The 15,293-nt window shown below is 39.0% G+C and overlaps 2 protein-coding genes across 2 annotated transcripts; both read left to right on the top strand.

The window, feature by feature from the left end:
* The first annotated feature begins 943 nt into the window (after nt 1-943).
* Nucleotides 944-9,848, top strand: LOC137624735 (uncharacterized). The gene is made up of 5 exons (XM_068355686.1): nt 944-1,036; nt 1,434-1,534; nt 1,771-2,013; nt 2,349-2,530; nt 8,074-9,848. Exons 1-5 carry the CDS (start codon nt 944-946, stop codon nt 9,846-9,848), a joined length of 2,394 nt encoding a protein of 797 aa, XP_068211787.1.
* A 705-nt stretch (nt 9,849-10,553) lies between these two features.
* On the top strand, nt 10,554-11,540 carry LOC137624734 (uncharacterized). The gene has a single exon (XM_068355685.1). The coding sequence runs from the start codon at nt 10,554-10,556 to the stop codon at nt 11,538-11,540; it is 987 nt and encodes a 328-aa protein (XP_068211786.1).
* Nucleotides 11,541-15,293: the final 3,753 nt, after the last annotated feature.

Genomic DNA, 15,293 nt, shown 5'->3' with positions numbered 1-15,293 from the left:
CAACGCAATGTCTCGATTTATTGAATAATAGGAACAGAAAAGAATCCTTGAAAATCTGTTAAAGAACCTGGTAATATGCAAACCAAATTAGGGTAAATTTAGGTTTCCATATTTATTGAAGATTTTATATGTTTACTATTTTGGATTCTTTTGAGTGATATATAATGGTGCCATGACCATGATTATTATTATTATCGAGGGTGATGATTAATACTGAGGGATAACGTATATAATTAACATTAATATTGGTGTTAATACGTGAATATGTTTGAGAGATGTTTTTACCAACATTACGCGTTGTGAGAAAGTGTTCGTGGCGGTGGGTTGTTATGGCTAGGTCGTAATTGGCAATTTAGAAAACAGTTAACACCGTACTTTTTTGCCGTGAATCATATGAGGAGATTGGATATTTTATATGCGTTATAGATTCTGAATTGATCAGTGTTAATCGTTGCCACTAATTAAAAATATTTAGGTATGAAAATTATTTTTCACTAGTTGTGATTTTTATTGAAAAATTATTTAAAGTAGAAATAATTGTTGTAGTTGAGTTTCGGCAATTCGTTAATAGTTGAAAGTGAAGTTAATACATTGATTCTTTCCTATGGTGAAATTTTCGAGTTGTGTGAGTTTGCGCCGACATTGATAATATCGTTGTCGCACAAGGCGTCCATTTTGTCAATAATTGGGAATCCATTGATGGGTTAAACTAGTCTCGGCATTAATTAGGAATAACGTTGTCGCACAGGTGACCATCTTATTAATGACCGAGCAGTTAAGTCGAAGTTGTTCCAAACGAAAATCTATGGGGAAGAATTTAATATAGTTGTGTTGTTGAAAATAATGTACATAATGTACTAAGTAATTATTAGCTAGTTCCTTCATACACCCTTACTTGGTCTATTTTTTCTCCTGTGGTAAACATTTTAGTGAATTATTAACAATGTCGGACATAGAAACATCAGACGTAGAAATGTCAGATAATGAAAATGAAAAAACAGAAAAACGCATAGTGCTGATCCTAGGACATTCCCAGGTAAGGAAAATGGAAGATACCTTTGATGAAATAAATGAAGAGGAGGGAACCTTTTTGTTTTGTAACACGTTCAATAGGTGGTACTACGTGTAATGATATCACATCTGAAGAAGTAAAGGGGTGTGAAACAAAGGCAGTTGTGCTTTTTGTAGGAAGTAATGATATAGATAGTGAAGGTGTTGAATCAACAAGTGATATTCGGAATAATATCATAGACCTGGCAAATGATATCTCCAATGTGGACAGAGTAAAGATAGTCTATATCGTTACTGTAGAACCCCGTACAAGCCTGAGATATGTAATCTATGACGAATATCGAAGAAATCGAAGTAAGTTGAACCAAAGGTTACGTAAGTCAATCGGTTACTATATCATTAATAATGGTCTTACTGAAAAGGATCTAGGTCATGATGGAGTTCATTTAACTCAAGAAGCCTCTGAAACACTAGCGAGAAGAATATATGATAGAGTCAGCAGTGATGCTGATTCAGGAGAATGGTAATAACACAAGTGGACCAAGTGGGGTGGAGATGGGGAACTACACATCTTACATTGTATTTGTTATAAGTTGTATCTAATTGTGCTGATAAATTTTGAATTGAATTTCTCTTGAAGTGTGTTAATTAATTATATTTAATGAGGTGGTTATATATGAAAAATTGTTGAAATTGTATTTTCTGTATGAACAGTTTTTTGTTGAAATTGCTGAAAATTTGAAAATTTATTGGTTTTAGGTGGTTTGACAATTATGTTTGGAAAATGTCTGAAATAGACGCTTTGGTGAGGTCACGAGGTGGTTACAAGGGCGTAATCACCAAATGGGTAAATAAGATAGATTCTGCTATTGCTGCAGGTAATGCCAATACATTGTCTTCAATTAAGTATTTAATTATGAAGCAAATGAAGATTGTGCATGACTTGAATGAAAAGATATTAGCCTTAACCACTGAAGAAGATCGAATGAAAGAAGTGGAAGAGTAAGCAAAATATGAAGTAGTAGTTGGTGAACATTGGTATAAGTTGAGCAATGCCATCACAGTGATATCTGGAAGTGGTTCTTCTGGAAATCCTCCAACCACACATAAGACTAATGTTAGATTGCCTGAATTGGATCTCCCACATTTCACTGGAGATGTGTTGGAGTGGAATTCCTTTGGGGAATTGTACAATGTGTCGGTACACCAGCGAGGGGATTTAGAACTGATTCAGAAATTCTCATATCTGCAAAGTTTACTCACAGGAGATGCTCTAAAACTGATTTCAGGATTTAAGTTGGAAGCTGTGAATTATTCACAGCTATATCTCTCCTCAGAACCACATATGGGAAAAAGGATGAGATCAAACGAGTTCTAGTAAGAAGATTATTAGAAATGGAGTCTCCATCTCCTGATTCAGAAGCATTGCAGTCATTCAGAGCAAATTTTGAATGTTCGATCATATCATTAGAGAGTGAAAACCTGGAGTTGAATGAGCTCTACACTATTTTGCTTCATAGTAAGTTGCCTAAGAGTGTTAGTGAAACTGTAAAACGCAGAAGTGGGGATGAGTGGCTTGTATTTGATACATTTAAGAAATATCTGGAAGAGGAAATTCACAATCTAAGATCTTTCGTCTCAACGGATGTAAGTAAACCTGGAACTTTATCAACAATATCTACGTTCACAGTGAATCAATCATAAACTGTTAGACCTAAGACTAAAGGAAATGTGAATAAATTTAGTTCTCAACAAACAAGAAAATGTGCATTGTGTGAAGGCGAACACTGGTGGACACAGTGTAAAACTTATGCCAGTAGGGATAAGAAACTGAGTCGTCTCGAGTTTTTACGATTATGTTTTGTGTGTGCATCAAATGAACATTTTAGTGTAGATTGTGAAAAAAAAAATTGTGGAAACGGATGCAGATTAAAACATCATCGTGTATTATGTGATAAACAACAAACCAGCGAACCAAGTAAATCAACAAATAAATCAGCAAATAAACCTAATAATAATGGTGTGCAGGTTGGAACACTTTCCGTAAGTGATCAGGGTCAGAAACCCAAGCAGAGGTAAATTTTACCAACAGCCACAATTGTGTTAAAAGGTAAAGGAAGACATTTGGTACGCCTTCGTGGATTATTGGACACTTGTGCAGAACGAACCTTTATCAGGAGGTCAGCACTTAAGGACGTACAGTATAGATCTAAAGGCACGGAAAAAATTGCCTTAAGGGGTTATTTGACAAGCAAACCTGTGAATGAGTATGAGATGGTTAGTGTTTCCATACCTTATAAGGGTAGATTGATTATTATGGATTGTATTATGGTATACTAAGAAACCTGTGATTGAGTATGAGATGGTTAGTGTTTCCATACCTTATAAGGGTAGATTGATTATCATGGATTGTATTGTGGTGTACTAAGAAATTCAACGTTAAACGAAATTTTAAAACGTGTAAAACCAAAATTTGTCTAGCAGACAAGGATTTCGATCTGCTTGTGGACAAACAAGCACCCATTGATATGTTGGTAGGCATTGATAATGTGACGGTGCCGAGTGAAGGTTGTGAACTCAAAGGCAGGATGCAATCAACTGAGTTGTTTATTAAGGAACACTCTTCTTTATATACAAAACCTCAAGGCAACAGGGCATAACCTGTTCGAGAGACAGACAATGTTACAGAGCAAAAGGGAGACATGATCATTCAGGTTCTTTTTAGTGCGAGGGAAGAGCGCAGATACAAGCATAATATATACAAAATAATTATGTACAATTGTGCGACACACGGTTGGTACATGGCTCCCCCCCTAAAAATGACATACTGTACATGTTAAATAGGGCGCCCTGATCTAGAGAGGCGAATTGTAGGCGGGTCATCTGGCAGAAGATAAGAAGGTTTTAGACAATCAATGGAGACCCAGTCTTCTTTGCCCCGAATGTTTAGTAGGAATGCTTTCGGACTGCGTCGGACCACAAGGAAAGGGCCCGTGTAAGGGGGCGTTAGTGGTGGCTTGCTAGTGTCGTTGCGCAGGAAGACGTGCGTTGCAGAGTGCAAGTCCGTTGGTATGTGATGCTTCGCTGGGGGCTTGTAAGTCTGGCGGCATGGAGTAAATTTTCCCACGACGTGACGTATGCGCTGGAGATCGTCGGAGGAGGTTGTAGAAGGAAAAAATTTGGCAGGGAGGACCAACGGGTCGCCATACACCATTTCAGCTGCCCAGACATCGAGGGCGTCTTTAGGAGTGGTCCTTAGTCCCAGGAGGACCCAGGGAAGCTGAGTAAACCAGTTGCAATCCTTGCAGCGGCACATCAAAGCTGCTTTGAGGGTGTGATGAAAACGTTCAACCATTCCATTGGCAGCGGGGTTATAGGCCGTTGTCTGATGTAGGGTGATGCCCAGGAGATTCGCTAATGACGTCCACAATTGAGAGGTGAAAGTGGTTCCCCTATCAGAAGTAATATGCTCAGGGATACCGAATCTTGCAATCCATCCAGAGAGTAAGGCAGATGTACATGAGGCAGACATTGCAGTTTCCATGGGAATGACTTCTGGCCAACGAGTGGAGCGGTCGATGACGGTAAACAGGTAACGATGTCCTTGTGATGTGGGTAGGGGGCCTACAACGTCGACGTGAATGTGTGCGAAACGACGCTGAGGTTGAGGAAAGGTGCCCACTCCTGAATCCGTGTGTCGATGTACTTTGGAAGTTTGGCAAGAAGTACAGGCGCGGACCCAATCCTTAGCATCCTTAGAAATGCCGTGACAAATGAACTTTGCCTTCAGCAGCTGTGCAGTAGAACAGCACGAGGGATGTGAAAGGCCGTGAATGAAATCAAACACCTATCGGCGCATGGGAGCAGGAATCCAAGGTCGCGGTCTACCAGTACTGACGTCACAGAGGAGGGTGGTGTTGGAGTCTTCGAGGGGAAAATCTTCCCAACGGAGGGACGTGCAGGATGTCCTACAAGCTTGATACTCTGGATCCTGTCGTTGGGCTTCAGCCAGGGCGTTGTAATCCAATCCCAGTTGAACGGCAGCCAACGTGTTTCTTGACAGGGCATCGGCAACGGGATTCATTTTCCCAGGGATGTATTGGAGGGTGCAATTGTATTCCGCCACGGCGGAGAGATGTCGGCGTTAACGGGCGGACCAGGCGTCAGACTGTCGAGTGAAGGCGTGCACCAGAGGCATGTGGTCTGTGCAAATGACGAAGGGCGTACCTTCTAAGAAATGGCGAAAGTGACGGACAGCCTAGTGCACCGCCAGCAATTCTCGATCGAAGGTAGAATAACCCGATTCTGCCATGGACAGTTTTCTGCTGAAGAAGGCCAATGGGCGGGGCGAGCCTTTGACCACCTGCTCGAGTACTGCACCAATAGCGACGTCGCTGGCATCGGTGGAGAGAAGGAGAGGGGCGTGTGGGATAGGAAAAGTGAGAGCCGCAGCAGTTGATAGGGCCTTCTTTGCATTTCAGAAGGCTGCTTCTTGAAGGGGACCCCACTTCAGGTCCTTTGGCTTGCCCTTGAGGGAGGCGTAGAGGGGAGCAAGAGTGGCGGCAATGGCTGGCAGAAAACGGTGATAATAGTTGATAATGCCCAAGAATTCCTGCAGAGCTTTGACAGTCGAGGGCTCGGGGAAGTTCTGAACGGCTGCTACCTTCTCAGGGAGGGGATGGACTCCTTCAGGAGTGATACGGTGCCCTAAGAACGACACTTCTTTGGCGCCAAAGGTACACTTGTCGTACCGGACTACAAGGCCGTTTTGTTGCAGGCGGTCGAGCACGATGCGCAGGTGATGGAGGTGTTCCTCTTTTGAGGAGGAGAACACAAGTATGTCGTCCACATAACATACACAGAAAGGGAGGTCCCCTAAGATGCCATCCATGAGACGTTGAAACGTTGCCCCAGCATTACGAAGGCCAAAACAGGAGTAATTGAAGGTGTATGTACCAAACAGAGCGATGATGGCGGTCTTGGGGATGTCTTCTGGGTTCATAGGCACCTGATAATACCCCTTCAGGAGGTCGAGCGTAGAGAAAACCTTCGCTTTGTGCAGGTAGGAGGTCACGTCGGCAATGTTTGGGAGGGAGTAGTGATCCGGTTCTGTTTGCATGTTCAGGCGCCTGTAATCCCCGCACGGACGGAGGAAGTCTTTCTTCAGAACGATGTGTAAGGGTGACGACCATGGGCTGGAGGCCTTTTGGCAAAGGCCCATTTCCTCCATTCCGGCGAACGTCTGTTTGGCAGCTGCCAATCGTTCCGGTGCCAGACGTCTGAATTTTGCGAAGACTGGGGGTCCCGTCGTCTTGATATGGTGATAAATACCATGCTTGGCAGGAACCGTGGGCGTTTGGCGAAGTTCTGGACAGAAAACTTCTGGGTGTGACGTGAGGAGGTGGGCATAGGCATCCGTGGGTGCGCTGATGTGGAGAGCGATGGTAGAGGGGGCGGGTTGAAGAGGTGTCGACAAGTACGAGTCTGCGTTGACCAATCGTCGGTGGGCGACATCGACCAGAAGGTGGAAATGAGAGAAGAAATCCGCACCGAGGATTGGCATTGTGACGTCAGCAACGAGAAACTTCCAATTGAATTTACCGTTTCCGAACGATAATGTGAGGTTCTCGTAACCGTGGGTGGGTATCGCAGATCCGTTGGCAGCTACTAAGCGGACGTTGGCAGATGTAGACAGACTACGTCGTGCCTTGAAGAGTTTCCTTGGCAAAAGAGAATGACAAGCACCTGTGTCTACCAAAAATCGAACGCCCGTTCCTGCATCCTGTAAAAAGAAAAGATTAGAAACATGGGAGGCCACCGCCACGAACGATGGCCTACTCACACGTTTTTTGGCCACTGACAATCCTTGGCACATTTCTTCGCGGTTGCCCCGAATCTGAAGTGGTAGTAGCAAAACTGCGGCGGATGGGAGGTAGTAAGTGGCTGTAGAAGTCGTTCATTGGGGCGCGAGCGATTGGTGAGTGGTGGGCGGATTTGTCGCCGCTTCGGCACGTCACGGGGTAGGCGTGTATGTCCTACGGCATTCATGTCAGCTTCGGTTGACGTTGAATAGGCATCCTCGTCGTCAGGGGTGGAGGCGTTGATGGAGGTCTTGAAGTGGCTGTCCATAAGGGCGTCGGCTTTGGTCATCAAGTCCTTTATGGGTAAACTATCGACATCGGGTATGGCAGCGCGTACAGGTTCGGGTAAACGGCGTATCCAAAGGGCACGAAGTAGGTTCACCTCATGAGGAGAGCCGTCTGCGGCAGGTTGAAGGCGAGCGATACTGGTCATTTCGCTGAGGGCAAGCGAAGCCCTTTGGTCCCCCAACGGTTGTTGCGAGAGCTGAAAAAGCTTTGCTATACAGGCGGCTGGCGACGGCGAGTACTGCTGCAGAAGATATGTTTTGAGGGCGCCATACGCTATTGGGGTGTCTCCTTGTTCACAAAGCTAGTCGGATATTTCTGGGAAGGTGTCCTCGGGTATCGCCGCGAGAACATAATCCGCTTTGGTGGTTGAGCGAGTCACGCCCCTGATATGAAACTGGACTTCTGTGCGCTGAAACCAAGCAAACGCCTCTCCGCTGGCGAACGGTGAAAGTTTCAATGGGGCGGCCGCAGCGCCAACTGCTGTAGTAGAGTCCGTCATAGTACCAACGATGGAGGGGCGAGGGAGGTGGGGGTGGAAGGCAGTGGAGCGAGTCGACTTCCGGGGTCACCAATGTGACGGTGCCGAGTGAAGTTTGTGAACCCAAAGGCAGGATGCAATCAACTGAGTTGTTTATTATGGAACACTCTTCATTATATACAAAACCTCAAGGCAACAGCTCATAACCTGTTCGAGAGACAGACAATGTTACAGAGCAAAGCGGAGACATGATCATTCAGGTTCTTTTTAGTGCGAGGGAAGAGCGCAGATACAAGCATAATATATACAAAATAATTATGTACAATTGTGTGACACACGGTTGGTACAATAATGTCTATATCATATTACACCCCGGATTCAGAAAAGCTGGAAAATTTATATTGTTACCTACCATATTTGGATATGTTGTGACAGGGTCCTGTAATGCCCCTCCAGTGCAGGAAACCCAGGTAACTGTGTTAAAGCTAGCAACTAACGAGGAAGTAATTGAAGCTACTCTTAAATTTGATAGTGATATAAAGAATGATTTGGATATTTTGTGGAATTTAGATAAAGTGGGTATTGACTGCAATGAATTGAAAGAACATGATCGAAAGGTTCTTGAAGACTTTGAAAGTACCATTGTATATTCTGAAATGGAGAAGCAATATGTTGTGGCCTTACCATGGAAGTCTAATAAGTCGAGGCTTCCATCTAATTTTGGCATGGCGTTGGGCCGGGTTAAGCAACAGTGTGCAAAATTTAAGAAGGATGAAGCCTACCTGAACCACTATCAGAAAATCCTGAAGGATCAGGAGGATAGGGGGTTTATTGAAAGGGTAGATAAAAACAATGTGGTTGAAAATTGTCCTTATCTAGCACACCATAGTGTACAGAAAGATAGTGCCACCACTCCAATCAGAATAGTTTTTGACTCTTTCTGGAGACAAGGTAAAAATGGATTGAGCCTTAACGACTGTCTGTGGACTGGACCACATATTACGACAGATTTGCTCAAGGTCTTATTGCAGTTCAGAACTAACAACTACGCCTGTATTAGTGATATAGAAAAAGCGTTTCTTATGGTGCAATTGAGAGAAGAAGACCATAATTACACACGATGTTTATGGTTGCAAAACCCAACGGATCCAAATAGCGAATTAATTATTTATAGGTTTAGGGTGGTATTGTTTGGGGCTACGTGTTCTCCGTTTCTGTTGAATGCCACTATTAAATCACATCTGGCAGTTGTAAGAAAAGATACGAATTGTACTGAAATGGTGGATATGATGAGAAGGGGATTATACGTGGACAACCTTCAATTTACCTCCAACAATGAAGATGAATTAATAAACTTATTTTTTGGCTCAAACAAAATATTTGCACAGGCGCACTTGTATTTAAGGGAATGGACTAGTAATAGTGATCTTTTGAATACTATTCCGGGTGCTTATCGTATAAAATCAGAAGAGAAGCAAACCTATAAAGTCTTAGGCCTAAATTGGAACATCTCTAATGATAAACTAACAATAACACCTAATCATCTTAAGACCGGTCAAACAAAACGTGAAATTCTTAGTGCAATTGCCCAAATTTATGATCCTTTAGGAATGCTTATCCCTATTACGATACGAGCTAGAATATTTTTACAGGATTTGTGGAAACAACAGTTGATATGGGATGATCTACTTTCAGTTCCTTTATTAGAACAGTGGAATGAGTTGTCCAAAGACTTAGAGAAAAGTCTCAGTATTTCCTTCTCCAGAGGCACTAATCTGGAGAAAACGGATTATCTCCACATTTTTTGCGATGCTAGCGTAACGGCTTATGGTTGTGTGGCCTATCGAGTAAGTGGTAAAACTTTGTCTCTGATTATGGCAAAGGGTAGAGTAGCACCCATTAAAGAGTTGACTGTACCTAAATTAGAATTAATGGCTTTGTTGTTAGGTGCAAGATTGTGTGAATTTATAGTTGAAACTTTTGAAGAAGATAAATTTGAGAAAATAATAATTTGTTCTGATAGTAAAGTTGCCCTGGGATGGTTAGTGACAAAGAATAATTTGCCAGTATTTGTGAAAAATAGAGTATTGGAAATTAACTCTATAACTACGTGGATCGTCTTTTCTTACGTCCCATCTTCAGAAAACCCTAGCGACTGGATTACTAGAAGTAAAAGGACAGAAGAAGTAAGAAATAACTCCTTTTGGTAGGAGGGACCTCCCTGGTTAAAATCAGAAAACCACACCTATCCTATTGACAGGACATGGGTGAAAGAAGCACAAGCACAGGATGAAGATATTCAAGTCCATCTTGTAGGGAACAATGAAAAAACTCATCTGCTGAACTGGGAAAGATTTAGTAGAGTGGATAAATTTTGTAAAACTATAGCTTGGATTAAGCGATTTATTCACAATTGCAAATCAACTGGCTGTAGAAAAATTGGAAGTTTAACGCTGGAAGAACTTCAACAAGCTAAAAATAAAATGATTATCCTCTTACAAAAAGAATACTTTCCGTAAGAATATAAAGCTTTGAAAAAAGGGGGTAAAGTTTCAAAATTGACCTTATTAGTGTAATTGAATCTCTTCTTGGAAGAAGGAATTATAAGATGCAGAGGAAGATTTGAACATGTCGCACAGGCGGCGGAAATAAAATTCCCAATCTTACTGTCGAGAAGTTGTTTTCTCACAAAATTGATAGTAAGGTAGCATCACTGTTTACAAGCTCACATGGGAGTAAATGCAACCGTGGCAAGTGTGAGACAGGAATATTGGGTCCCGCAGCTTCGCCAATTATCCAAAAGTGTAATTCATCATTGTGTAATCTGTAAGAAAACACAAGGAAGACCCTACCGTGTAAATATAGCTCCACCATTGCCAGAATTTCGGGTGTAGAGAAAACAACCCTTTAGCGTTATGGGGGTAGATTATACAGGAGCAATGTTAACTAAGGAGAAACAGCAAAATCATGAAAAGGCATATATTGTGTTGTTTACTTATCCAGTTACTAGAGGAATCCATATTGAATTAGTAAAAGATCTGTCCTGCGATTCGTTTCTTATGGTGTTTCGAAAGTTTTGTAGCCGTCGGGGATTTCCTTCTTTAATGCTAAGTGACAATGCCACTACCTTTGTATCGACTTCAGTTTATTTGAAAAACATGGCAAAAAGTTCCATTGTGCAAGAACACCTGAATGCTATCGAATGTAAATCTAAGTTCATACCAGCCAGAGCACCTTGGTTTGGAGCTATATGGGAAAGATTGATTGGTCTTTTGAAAACCTGTCTAAAGAAAGAAATAGGTCAGGCCTTTCTCAGCTTTAGTGAACTTTCCTGTGTTGTGACTGAACTTGAAGTAATTATTAATGACAGACCCTTAATTTATACTTCGGGAGATCTTGACCAGTTGGATATTCTGACGCCCAATCATTTGATTTTAGGACGTAGATTGAGATCTTTCCCTAGGGAAGTCAGAAATTGGAAAGATGTTGGAAAGCGATTTTTGTACATTACAAAAAAATGTGATGACCTGTGGAAAAGGTGGGAGAGAGAATATTTAACTTCTCTCAGAGAAACTCATCGGGTAGGAATCAGACACAAATCTTGGCCCAAAATGAGAGATGTTGTGTTGATACATGATGAAGGATCGAGAAGTCGTTGGAAGCTTGGTCAAATTGTCAAATTACACGTGGGCCCGGATGATTTCTTGCGCGTGGTTACTTTAAAAACCCCACAAGGTCAAGTAATGAGACCTGTTGTCAAGCTATATCCTTTGGAATTATGGCAAGAGACTGATGTTGTCATATCTGAGAAAACTGATAACAAAAGCACCCGACCGAGCAGAAAAACAGCACAGACAGCTACTGAGGCGAGAAGAGCCCTCATTCAAGCGGGACAACTATAACTGTAAATATTGTTTCTGTTTGCTGGGAGTGTATCTTGACTTACGATGAAATCACGATAATGTATATATAAAGACCAGTAAATAGTCATTTATCTTTTATTTTGTAAGGGAAATATTATGAACATTATGCAATGTGAGATGCATAGAAAATTATAATTGTTGTATTGAATTATTTTGTAATAATATAACATTTCTTTTTGTCGAAGTTTTTGTGAGGCAAAATATATTAAATAGTTGTTTGACTCTAAGCAATCGTTAACGAGTTGTTAGTGTTTGTTTTGACGAATGCGGATCGCGCATGCGTGGATCTTCAGTCGTCTTTGAGTAATATAACTCAGAAGGAGTTAGTACCGACATAGCTCTGTTACGAATCGGGTCCGGTATCTCATCGGGGGAGGGTTGAATCAACACACCACCAAGAGAGTTTTAACCATCATGGATCAAAAGCAAAGTCAAGGTTTTATAAGCGTTTTGTTATGTTAGTGATATTGAAGGGCATGCATGCACGTTAGTTATCGTTACTGACAGACATTTGTAAAATAAGACTGTACTTCGGGTTGCCGGATAGGAAATGTTACAATGAATAGTTAAGGTTAGTAATAAATATGGATATTTTTATTCCTGGTCAAATAATGATTTAAACACAACGCAAAGTCTCGATTTATTGAATGATAGGAACAGAAAAGAATCCTTGAAAATCTGTTAAAGAACCTGGTAATATGCAAACCAACTTAGGGTAAATTTAGGTTTCCATATTTATTGACGATTCTATATGTTTACTATTTTGGATTCTTTTGAGTAAATATACTCGTATCTTTAGAAAAAAAATCACATTAATTGCAGAAAAATTAGAGCATCTATTCTGACCATATTTCTATACTATATGTTATGAGAAAAATGTAACTGTCAACAAGCATGAGACAATACTAGACCTCCCACCACTAATCTTCTCCCCTCCTACTGCAGTCTTAGGAACAGGTCCTATTTCTGATGCTTGTCTTCTGCATATTCTGTGAGTTATATCTTGACTTGCATTTTGTAAATGAACAAGCAATAAGCTATATAAGTAGGAAAAAGAATATAGGTAGTCTAGTGATCAATGTAATTTGATATAAATATATGGAAAATCACTAGCTGAATAACAATATACCAAGTAATGAATGACATTTATAGTACCATATGAACTTTTCAAAATACCATGGGATTTTTGTAGGGTGCGTTGGCAATAGATGGCGCTGCTTAGGCACACAAGGTTTATATATATATATATATATATATATATATATATATATATATATATATATATATATATATATATATATATATATATATATATATATATATATATATATATATATATATATATATATATATATATATATATATATATATATATATATATATATATATATATATATATATATATATATATATATCTAGGTAGGTAGGCTTTCCTGTCTTCCCTTTACTGTATTTAGTTTGGTAATAGTTTCATGCAAATCCGATAAATATTGACCATAATATAGCAAAAAGAAGTTTTTTATATTTGCGTGTGCTTTCGTTTACATATTCTGTCGTTTGATCCAGTCAATCCCCAAATCTAATCAATTAGTCTTTGGGTCATGACCAAGCATCACACCCAATTTAATGAGATTCGGTCAAATAGTTTATAACTTTTGTGAATCACAAAATAACATATAAATGCACACCTATCGAGACATATTTTTCACAACGAACTTGGCGAAAGTAATAAGCAAAACCTTTTGCTTACCCAAAAAGAGGTAGAGCGAAGACCGTCATCTCTAGATTTAAAAACCTCCGTGAATTGTCAAACATTTTCATCCTTACTTACCTTTTAGTTTCATTAACTTCTCTCCCCATGATTCCATTCACACTTTTATTACTAGTGTACCTACAGTAGTGTCTTTTATTGTTTCTTCACCTTCCACCCCCATACCAAGGCGGCTTTATGCACCATATGTTATATTTCTTCATTTTTCAATTCCAGCTAACATATTTGATAATAAGAGGAAAAAAGAATAATCATAAAAGCTTTAACAGCTTAAGTTCAACACATTGTAAACACATAATCGAGTACTATGATGAAAGAAAAAACACAAATATCAATGTCAAATTCAAAACTTAAATCTGCTCAAAAACTAATCTCGAGTCGTATCTAAAAGCTGTATTTTGATAACTCCATTTCGTTTTTGTTATTATAATGAAGAGTCACGTTTCAATGAAGTACTGAAATATGGATACTTTAGCTTTGATTGTGCATAATTATTTGTTCCTTTGGCTGGCCAGATAGTACTATATTCGATCCCTCTCTCTGGTTGTAGGAATACCAAATAGTCTGGCCTATTCTTTCTACATTCTCCTTTGTCCTCATATACCTGACAACAGAGAGATTATCAAACAATTGTTCCTCTCTCAAATGGTTACTTATTCCAATGTAATTGTTCAGTGGCTACTTTCCTCTTAGTAAGGGTAGAGGAGACTATACAGCTATGGTAAGAAACTCTTCTAGAAGAAGGACACTCCAAAATTAAACCATTGTTCTCTAGTCTTTGGTAGCGCCATAGCCTCTGTACCATGATCTTCCATTCTTTTTGCGGTGGAGTTATCTTGCCTAAGAGTACACTCGGGCACACTATCCAGTCTTATTTCTCTTCTTCTTGTTTTTGGAGGTTTTTACTTTTCATGCATATGAAAGATTTATTTATATGTTAATGTTCTTGGAATATTTTATTTTATTTTTTTCTTAATTTCTTTATAGTTTGATAATTTCCTTAATTCCTCTCCTCACTGAACTATTTTCCATGTGTGAGTACTTGCGCTTACAGCATCATGCTTTTCCAACTAGGGTAGTGATATTCAAAAATTTTTTTTAATAGATTAAAAAATTCAGGACATACTCAGAGTGTGAGACACATAAGCCATAAGCCCCAAGGATTTATATATATATATATATATATATATATATATATATATATATATATATATATATATATATATATATATATATATATATTATATATATATATTTATATATATATATATATATATATATATATATATATATATATATATATATATATATATATATATATATATATATATATATATATATATATATATATGGCTCCCGGGTATGTGCATCAAAAATATATTATACTATTATGGCTCATGTCTGGGAACCCAACATATAATGATATATAATGATATATATATATATATATATATATATATATATATATATATATATATATATATATATATATATATATATATATATATATATATATATATATATATATATATATATATATATATATATTACGACTAGTAAGCTATAAAACCTTTCGAATTTCAAACACAGCTGTTTGCTTTTACATTAAATATGTTACACTTAATAAATTATTAAAAGCCGAATTCTGAGAGTTATACAACTCCCAGACAGCTATATATAAAACACTGAATATCCAGAAGTCTTTTAAGTACACTCAAAATAAAACTGGGCAATTATAATTACAAATATTCAAATAACTCAAACTTCGGTGCATTAACAGGACACGACGAATATTCATTAAACACTGATGATTGAAGTAACACACACTTCACAAAAAATGAATATATTCTATATAAATTACAACACTTTGAAAGAATTTACATTAATCAAATATTAAGTCTGAATAAAAGTTAGATTAAGACAAAAAATTTTACTATCTGAAAATTATATAACCACTTGAC

The sequence above is a fragment of the Palaemon carinicauda genome, chromosome 31 (genome assembly GCF_036898095.1).
Source record: "Palaemon carinicauda isolate YSFRI2023 chromosome 31, ASM3689809v2, whole genome shotgun sequence".
Classification (NCBI taxonomy): Eukaryota; Metazoa; Arthropoda; class Malacostraca; order Decapoda; family Palaemonidae; genus Palaemon; species Palaemon carinicauda.
Note: the sequence above shows the minus strand (reverse complement) of the source record. Positions and strands in the feature narration are given on the sequence as shown.

What these genes read in the sequence shown, in the direction of transcription:
- LOC137624734 (XM_068355685.1), top strand. Translation starts at nt 10,554, where the DNA reads ATGGGGGTAGATTATACAGGAGCAATGTTAACTAAGGAGAAACAGCAA.
- LOC137624735 (XM_068355686.1), top strand. Translation starts at nt 944, where the DNA reads ATGTCGGACATAGAAACATCAGACGTAGAAATGTCAGATAATGAAAAT. An exon ending in TGATCCTAGGACATTCCCAG is followed by an intron (nt 1,037 to 1,433) that starts GTAAGGAAAATG and finishes CTTACTGAAAAG; the next exon opens with GATCTAGGTCATGATGGAGT. An exon ending in CTACACTATTTTGCTTCATA is followed by an intron (nt 2,531 to 8,073) that starts GTAAGTTGCCTA and finishes ATGTTGTGACAG; the next exon opens with GGTCCTGTAATGCCCCTCCA.